The sequence below is a fragment of the Heterodontus francisci genome, chromosome 46 (assembly GCF_036365525.1).
Source record: "Heterodontus francisci isolate sHetFra1 chromosome 46, sHetFra1.hap1, whole genome shotgun sequence".
NCBI lineage: Eukaryota > Metazoa > Chordata > Chondrichthyes > Heterodontiformes > Heterodontidae > Heterodontus > Heterodontus francisci.
The window spans coordinates 15,367,563-15,377,005 of NC_090416.1; the positions used below are offsets into that span (position 1 = coordinate 15,367,563).

Here is a 9,443-nt window from a genome sequence, read left to right on the forward strand (position 1 = left end):
TGCAAACAGTTTTCTCCCCAAACTCTTTGTACAAATTCAAAAAAAGCCTCAGGTTGCCCAGCAGGTTAGTCATGTGACTAGCTGGTTTGACCATGTCTGTTTGTGTATTCGGCCACCTTAGCAGTCAACCTGGAATGCGAGCTCCCCACCTTCAGTGTCTGGCGATCAAAAGTCCATTGTGGGTTGAATGTGTCAGGAATGGCTGCTTTGTCCTTCCAAACACTGTCTGTTAATATGCAAATGCTTTTCCCGCCACAGCTGACCTGTTTAACAAGCATTTCCTGACTCCAGCAACAGTTTAAAATCACTGTTCATGACAAAATAATGTGCCTCATTCTTGGCAAATGGGGGCCTAGCATGACAATCCCCACTCAAAGAGCACTCTCTTCGTCCCACAGTCCTCTTTGTGGGCTCCTGGTCCCATAACGACAACTTAACGTAGTAAAACCACAGGGTTGTAGGGGTGGGAGGAGGGGTGGAGAGATGGGGGGCCACGAGGAGGTCACCTAGATTTGAGCATGAGGATGAGACTTGCTCAGTCACTTTGATATAACCTTCTTTCTGTGCTTTACTGACTTCAGCCCAAGCTAACTGCTGGAACCACATGGCAAGGGGAAGCACGACAGGGAGCTCTCTATGTATCTCAGCCCCACTGTTGTCCCCGCTACTAACCCTTTGGGAATGGACAACCTCTCACTCCGAGGAACGCCAATGCCTCCATTTCCTGCAGGTGGCCCATGCGGTAGATCGGGAATTCCATTCCCTCACCTCTCGGGATCCTACTCTGTTGACGGGAGCTGGGGGAGGGAGCACGGGAAGTGAGAGAACTATGGAGGTAGGGATATCCCAGCATGCACTGCCAGAGTGAAAGCCCTCTATCAAAACCACTTTGATTTCATTGGAGGACTTTAGTTGATGCTATGAATTCTGAGAATAACACTGGATCCATAACAGGCTCTTAGAGCATAGCACCAGAAATAGGGGCAAGGAGGAGGCCAATCGGGCCCTCGAACCCGTTCCATCGCCATTCAATCCGATCATGTTCGATCTCAACTCCACCTTCCTGCACTATCTCCATATCCCTTAATCCCTTTAGTACCCAAAAATCTATTGAGCTCAGTCTTGAATATACTCAACAACTGGGCATCAACAGCTCTCTGGGGCAGAGAATTCCAAAGATTCAGCACCCTCTGAGTGAAGAAATTTCCCCTCATCTCAGTCCTGGGTGGCCGAGCCCTTATCCAGAGTCTGAGATCTTGCTGTGCAAGGCTTGGCTTCTGCATTTCCGACATTCCACAGTGACTGCACTTCAAAGCTGTGTCGCTGTGTGCAAAATTCTTCAGGACGTCCTGCGGTGGTGACAGACTTTGTAGAAATACAAGTATTTCTTTTCTTTTGTTATTTCATTAATCTTTCGGGCAATGACCCCATGAGTTCATTCTTGGCAAACCAGCACGGCAGCTTTTCTCTGTAATACTCGTAAAGTAACTCACAAAAACTCTGGAGCAAGAACTCTGCAACCCACCCCCCCCCCCCCCCCTGCTTTTCTTCCGATAGTGATCTTTTAAATCCACCTGAAAGGGGCAGATGGGCCTCAGTTTGACAGACGCAGTGGTGGCACAGTGGCGCAGTGGTTAGCACCGCAGCCTCACAGCTCCAGCGACCCGGGTTCAATTCTGGGTAGTGCCTGTGCGGAGTTTGCAAGTTCTGCCTGTGACTGCGTGGGTTTCCGCCGGGTGCTCCGGTTTCCTCCCAAATGCCAAAGACTTGCAGGTTGATAGGTAAATTGGCCGTTGTAAATTGCCCCTAGTGTAGGTAGGGGAATTGTGGGGATGTGGTAGGAATATGGATTAATGTAGGATTAGTATAAATGGGTGGTTGATGGTCGGCACAGACTTGGGCCGAAGGGCCTGTTTCAGTGCTGTATCTCCAAATAAAAATAAATAAAAACAGCACCTCTGACAGTGTCGTGCTCTCTCAGTGCAGACCCTCCGACAGTGCGGCGCTCCCTCACTACTGCACTGGGGAGGGTCAGCCTGGCTTATGAACTGGCAGCCTCTGGAGTGAGAATCCCATTAGCAAGGGAAAATCATTATGTAGCCATGAGTCAGAACACTGAGGTCGAGAAAGGGACAACAGGGTCAGACGAGCCCTGAGCCCAGATGAGGAAACCTCAGTCAGAATCAGTGAAATAACTGGAGAAAGCGGAGTGCAGCTTGAAATGATCCCTCTGCTCACACACAAATCATCCGCACATTTATCAGCAGTGGAGTATTTGGGCTATGAGGAAAGATTAGACAGGCTGGGATTGTTATCTTTGGAACAGAGGAGGCTGAGGGAAGATTTAATTGAGGTGTGTAAAATGATGACGGGGCCGAGCGAGAGAGGAGCGGAAGGACATGTTTCTCTGAGCAGAGCGATCATAACCGGGGGCATAGACGTACAGTAATTGGGTAGAAGTTTCAGAGGGGAGCTCACCCAGAGGGTGGTGGGGATCTGGAACCCGGTGCCTGAAAGGGTGGTAGAGCAGAAACCCTCGTGACATTTTAAAGGTACTCGGGGAGACATTTGAAGTGCCAGAATCTCCGGTTCTACTGAGAGTAAGTGCTGGAAAGTGGGGTTAGATTGGATAGCTGTTCCTTGGCTGACCTCTTTCTGTGCCATTACATTTCGTGTGTCTGTATAACCGGTTTGCATGTCCAAATACCATCTGTACGTGTGTGTTAGTACGTAGCTGTGTCTATGTATACATGATAGAGTGACCCAGCACAAAAGGAGTCCATTCGGCCCATCCTGCCTGTGCTGTCTCTTTGAAAGTGCTGTCCGATTTAGTCCCACTTCCCCCTCCTTGCTCTCTCGCGAGCAAATGGAGGCTTTAAAAGTCGGCAGAGCGTCCAAACCAGGATGTTCCAATTTCCTTTCCATATGGCGGTCACATTCCCTCTGTCTCCAGTTTGAAATTATATTCACGTTTCTGTGCAGATGTGGAAGCTACCCTGTGCCTTTAAATTTGTTTGCCCTTCTTTCTCCCTTTCTCACTCTCTCTCTCTCTCTCTCCTGCGGAGTGTATGATGCAAACTTGACTCGCCTGACACATTCCTTCGCTCGTTGAGGAGAGAGGAGAGAGAGAGAGAGAGAGAAAACAAGATTTTGGCAGCTGAACTAGAGTTGCAGCAAACATTCGCGTCAACTTCAGATGAATTGCAAATCTTGGGAAAGGACACATGCCGAAGATGATTAGAATAGTGAGAAGGGAGATGAACTGAGGACAGAACTGCTATCCTACACAATCTTGAACAGGTTTGGAATGAAAATAATTCATTTGTTGGGGAGCTGGGTAATTTGATCAGTGTTATGACCACTTTTGCCTGATTCGGTACAGATCATGCTTTTCGCACACAGAATTGCCTGGCAGTTTATTTATGGCACTGTGTTTCCAGTTGCAGTTGAATTGGGGAATCTGTGTTGTAAACTTGGCTCTGTCTTAACTCACTCCTTACAAACGGCGCAAGCTCTGCATTCCTATAGTACTGACCCTCCAAATGTGCGGCACTGCCTCAGTACTGACCCTCTGACAGTGCGGCGCTCCCTCGGTTTTGACCCTCCGACAGTGCGGCGCTCCCTCGGTACTCACCCTCCGACAGTGCGGCGCTCCCTCAGTACTGACCCTCCAACAGTGCGGCGCTCCCTCGGTACTGACCCTCCGACAGTGCAGCGCTCCCTCGGTACTGACCCTCCGACAGTGCAGCACTCCCTCAGTACCGACCCTCCAACAGTGCGGCGCTCCCTCAGTACTGACCCTCCGACAGTGCAGCGCTCCCTCGGTACTGACCCTCCGACAGTGCAGCACTCCCTCAGTACCGACCCTCCGACAGTGCGGCGCTCCCTCAGTACTGACCCTCCAACAGTGCGGCGCTCCCTCAGTACTGACCCTCCGACAGTGCAGCGCTCCCTCAGTACTGACCCTCCGACAGTGCAGCACTCCCTCAGTACCGACCCTCCGACAGTGCAGCACTCCCTCAGTATTGCACTGGGTGTGTCGGTCTGGATTTTGTGGGACTCAAACCCACAATCTCCTAACTCAGAGGTGAGAATGTTACGCACTGAGATATGGCTGGCACTGACAGCTCCTCTGCCCTCCTGAGGGCACTGGCTGGGGTTTGGGTGCCGAGGCACTGGCTCTCGAGGATGGTGAGGGTGGCGGAGCGAAGAGGAAGACAAAATGCCTCTATTCCTGCTCCGATAACTTGCCCCATTAACCGCCTTCCACGTGTGAGAGGTGCACGACCCCTGGGCACTGTCATCGTCTCCCTCAGGATGTCTGCAGCTATCAACTGTTGACGCGTGAGCCTGCACGGTTCAGTGTCAATGGGATATTCGACTGCACGGTGCATCACTAAATCAGTTGGCTTGATGATGAATGGCAAACGCTGGCTGATTTCCGACCCTCTCCCCTGCATCTCGTAGGGGTTGTGGGATATCAGATTGCCCATCATTTCCTGGGCAGCAGGGATTGAGAAGGGTCTCGGCTTCTGCTGGGATCTGCAGCACCTGATATCTTAACTCTAACCCTGTGCTGGTACAATGGTTGAAGGTCCCTCCAGGCCCCTTTCCCCTTCCTCTCCCCTCCCCCCCCCCCCCCCCCCCGAGGTCTGAGGCCTCGTCTGCCCCCTCTCAGGTGGATGTAAAAGATCCCACAGTCACTGTTGGAAGAAGAGCAGGGTGGCGGGGGGGGGGGGGGGGCGGTGGGGAGTTCTCCCCGGTGTCTTGGGGCCAATATTTATCCCTCGATTGGCGCCCCAAAGCAAACTGGCCGGGAGTTTGTCCCATTTGCTGTCTGCGCACAAAATGGCCACCACTCAAAATGGCCACCACTCTAGACAGCGTGATAACAGTGAGTGCACACTTTGAAGTCATGAGTTGCACGTGAATGCCTCTGAGAGAGACACACCACATCAGATAAATACATGTGTCTCTTCTTAAAACATGGCTGCACGCTTAAAGCCAGCAAACTGCAGGTGTGCACTTCCCACCCCCACCCCACCCCGACCTCTGAACTGTCGCCAGGTCTGCTCGCTTGTGGCCAAAGCTTATCCCCTGCCTCCACGTGAAGGTGTGGATTGGGAGAGATCCTCCTTAACTATTGCCAGCCGAGTTCGTTCCTGTCATTCCGCATCCTGCCCAGTCAGGACTGTAAGCGGGGCCTAGCGGAGTGGGCAAGGGAGGGCCCCAGGCCTTCACAAGGCCTAGTGTTCATCCGCAGCCCCCCCGCCCCCCTCGTGTCTCATTGGACTCACTGCTGTGATGCAGCAACATATCCTGCAATCACGTAGCAACTCCAACCTCCCAAGGCACGTTAACAGGAGCTTTATCAGACAGAGGCCCAGTCAACGAGGTGGATCTGAAGCAGCCCGGAGAGTATCCAGCTCTGTTAAAGGGTGTGTGCAACTCAGTGAGAGAGAGAGAGAGAGACTGAAGAGTAGAGGGAGAGAGAGAGAGAGGTGGGAGGGATTGGGAAGGCGACGGAGGGGGGGGGTGGAGAAGAGGAAGGGAGGGCGGACCTATGATGCCCCACATGGCTGAATAGCATGGGCGACTCGCAAGAGGCTGAGACCGAAACCCAGCAAGACTCGGGGCCTTCGAGCCGCCTGGGGGTTGGATTACAACAAGGCGGGTGGACGGAGTTTAGATCAAATTGTCTGGCAGAACAGGTTCGAGGCCCGGAATGTTCCCCGGTCCGGCAGCACCTCAATTTTAAAATTCGCGTCCTCGTTTCCAAATCCCTCCATGCACCCCTCCCTATCTCTGTAACCTGCTCCAGCCCCGACAACCCTCCTAAATCTCTGCGCTCCTCCAATTCCAGCCTCTTGCCCATCCCCCGATTCCCATCGCTCCACCATTGGCGGCCGTGCCTTCAGCTGCCTGGGGGTCCTAAGCTCTGGAATTCCCTCCCTAAACCTCTCCGTCTCTCCTCCTTTAAGACCAACGGCATGTCCTAATATCTTCTTATGTGGCTAAGTGCTGATTTTTGTTTGATAATATCACTGTGAGATGCTTTATTACGTTAAAGACGCAAATTCTTGTGCACCTTAAGGTCCCACCCACTAACTGTCCGTACTTTTCCCGCATTTCCTTCCAGGCAGTGGGCCACACTCGGAAGGGGGACCCTACCCAATGATGCCACCGCCCGCAGGGAGGGCCTGGCTGAGGCTGGCAGTCGTGTGGCTGGAGATCACCCTGGCGACGGCTCAGAGCGGGTGCCGGGTGTCCGGGCCGCGGGTGGATTGCAAGGGCCTCCACCTGCTCCAAGTGCCGTCTGACCTGCCCGCTGGCACGGAGGACCTGGACCTGTCCTACAACAAGATCACCGCCATCCGGACTTGGGACTTGGCCAAGCTGGCGAGATTGCGGGTGCTGAACCTGCGATACAACAACATCTCCTGGCTCGAGGAAGGGTCCTTTGCCTCCAACCCTCAACTGGAAGAACTGGACCTCTTCAACAACTCCCTCCGAGCCATCCCCGACTCGTTGCTGCGGCCAGCGCTGGGCCTCCGACGCCTGGAAATCTCCAACAACCTCTACCTGTCCGCCACGCTAAGCGACACCTTCGCCACGCTCCGCAGCCTCCGCGACTTCTCGATGGGGGGCGACCTCATCCGGGCCCTGCGCAGTGACGACCTGCGCCCGCTGCGGGGCACCCCGCTCAGGAGGTTCGCCCTGAAGACCGGCTCCAGCCTGGCGCGGTACGAGCCCGGCGCCCTGGCGCAGCTGAGGTGCCAGGAGGTGTGGACGGACATCGGGGTGGACCATCGGCCGTCCCTCCTGCCCGCCATGCTGGCCGACCTCGTCAAGACCCCGGTCCGCTCGCTGCGTCTCCGCAAGCTCTTCGAGTTCACCTACTACGCAGGCACGGAGGACCTCTTCGAGGGCCTGAGGGAGTCCACGATCCAAAACCTCACCTTCTTCCGCGGGAAGTTCAACGAACACCTCCTGGGCTCCATCCTGCGGAACCTGGAAGGCTCGGCCGTGCGCAACCTGACACTGGAGGCCATTGACTTTGCCCGTTCCATCAACAAGACCCAGTCCGTGCACAGCATCACCAACCTGGCACTGGACTACTTTGCCCTCAAGGAGATAAGCAACCCCGAAGTTCTGAGGTTCAACCAGGAATTCACGTGGTTCAACAAAGTCCACATGTTGGTGATTAATGGCGTCAACTTTAACTACATCCCCTGCGATGCATGGGTTGAGATGAAGATCACTCGGGTCATTGACATCTCCCGCAACGAGCTGCAGGAAGGCTACATCTACAACAGGAGGTGCCAGTATAAGGGGACAATGATGCACTTGGAGGAGTTCCTACTTAACACCAACCACATCACCAGCCTCTGCGACATGGCTCTGCTCACTGTCGAGTGGACCCACCTGGGCACCATCGACCTGAGCGCCAACAGGATCTGGGGCTGCGAGGGCCCTGCCCCTGGTGCCCATCCCTGTCCAATCTCGTCCTGCACCACAACCCCCTGACCCCCGCCATCTTCCCCTGCCTGCCCGTCACCCTCCGCCACCTGGACCTCTCCCACTCGCAGCTGGAGCGGCTGGACGTGGCTTACTTCGCCCGGGCCTCCAACCTCAGCCGCCTGCTGCTGAGCGGCAACCGCATCAAGTTCATCCCCCCGGACTGGCGCGCCCCCGGCCTGCGCAGCCTGGCGCTGGACGGCAACTCCTTCGGCGTGATCAACCAGGGCTCCTTCAGCCGCATGCCCCAGCTCGCCACCCTGCAGGCCAACAACAACCCGTACCACTGCACCTGCGAGCTGTACCGCTTCGTGCGGGGGGCCCGGGAGGCGGGCGCCCCCAGGCTGCTCGGTTGGCCCTCCGACTACATCTGCTACCACCCGGAGCGCCTCCTCGACACCCGGCTGGCGGACTTCACCCCCGGGCGGCTGGAGTGCGACGTCGGCCTGGTGGTGGCCATCTCAGTCGCCACCACCGCCCTGGTGGTCATCGCCGTCATGCTGCTGTGCTGGCGCTACGACCTCCCCTGGTACCTGGGCGCCACCTGGAAGATTATCCGGGCCAGGTACCGGGCCCGGGCCCCCGAGCAGGCGGCCTCCTACACCTACCACGCCTTCATCTCCTACAGCCACTGCGACGCGGGCTGGGTGAGGGAGCATCTCGTGCAGCGGCTGGAGAGCTCCGAGCCGCCTTACCGGGTCTGCATTCACGAGCGGGACTTCACGCCGGGCAAGTGGATCATCGACAACATCATCGAGAACATCGAGGGCAGCCGCAAAGTCATTTTCGTCCTCTCCCGGAGCTTCGTCGACAGTGAGTGGTGCAACTACGAGCTGTACTTCGCCCACCAGCGCGCCATTGTCCGCTCCTTCCACGACGTGGTGCTGGTGCTGATGGAGTCCATCGACCCCGACTCCCTCCCCAGCAAGTTCTGCAAGCTCCGCAAGATGCTGGACACCAAGACCTACCTGGAGTGGCCGGCCGAAGCCAGCAGGCAGCCCTTCTTCTGGGTCCAGCTCAGGAACGTGCTGGGCAAGGCCTCCTCCCAGGGACCCGCGGCAGGGGGTGACGGCCTGCCCGAAGACAACGCCGGGTGAAAGGACGCCGCAGTCGCCAACTGGCACCCAGCCCCGCTCCAAGTTGTCAAACCCGTGCACTATTCATCAAGTATTGGACAGCCAATAAGCTGCAAGTGGGGGTCAGGGGGAGGGTCAAAGGTGGACTGGACGCCAACCTCCAAGGTCAACCCTTTGCCTTGTCGGGAGGAATTGGATTGACTTGAAGAACTGAGGCCAACATTGGTCCAAACTGACCTCCTACCTCTCAACAAACATGGGCAAGGCCAGGGCGGGGAACCTCTACTGACCCAAGCTCGTCTCCTCAGCGCGTTCAAACACGGGCATCCTTCCTTTAATCAAGAGGCGACCATTGCCCTTTCATTGAGGCCTCTTGGGTTGAGACTTGGATAACCACCTCCAATTTGGGCCCCTTTGCTCACATAAAGCCTCCTCCATTCCTACTGGAATGGTCAACTCCCATGTTAAGTTCAACACTCCTTGTGTCCCGATATGCAAATTATCCTCCCTCCCTCACCCACCCCCCCCCCCGCTCCCATTTCCAGGCCACCTCTTCAGGCCCTGCCTCTGGTAAAATTGGCACCCTCGGCAAATCAGCAACTACAATTTGCATTTACATAGCGTCCTTAACATTACAAACATCCCAAGGCGCTTCAAACCAAATTTGACCCCCGAGCCACATCAGGAGATATCAGGGACGGGCGACCAGCTCGGTCTCAGAGGTCGGTTTTAAGGAGCGTCTTAAAGGAGGAGAGAGAGGCGGAGAGGTTTAGGGAGGGAATTCCAGAGCTTAGGGCCCCCAGGCAGCTAAAGGCACGGCCGCCAATGGTGGAGCGATGGGAATCGGGG

The 9,443-nt window shown here is 55.7% G+C and overlaps 1 protein-coding gene across 1 annotated transcript in view; it reads left to right on the forward strand.

Moving 5' to 3' along the window:
• tlr18 (toll-like receptor 18) overlaps positions 1-9,443 on the forward strand; it is a 21,572-nt gene extending 12,129 nt beyond the window's left edge. Inside the window, 2 exon segments of the mRNA XM_068022720.1 lie at positions 6,140-7,468; positions 7,471-9,443. Coding sequence (XP_067878821.1) covers positions 6,140-7,468; positions 7,471-8,615 — 2,474 coding nt within the window. The 3' untranslated portion in view covers positions 8,616-9,443.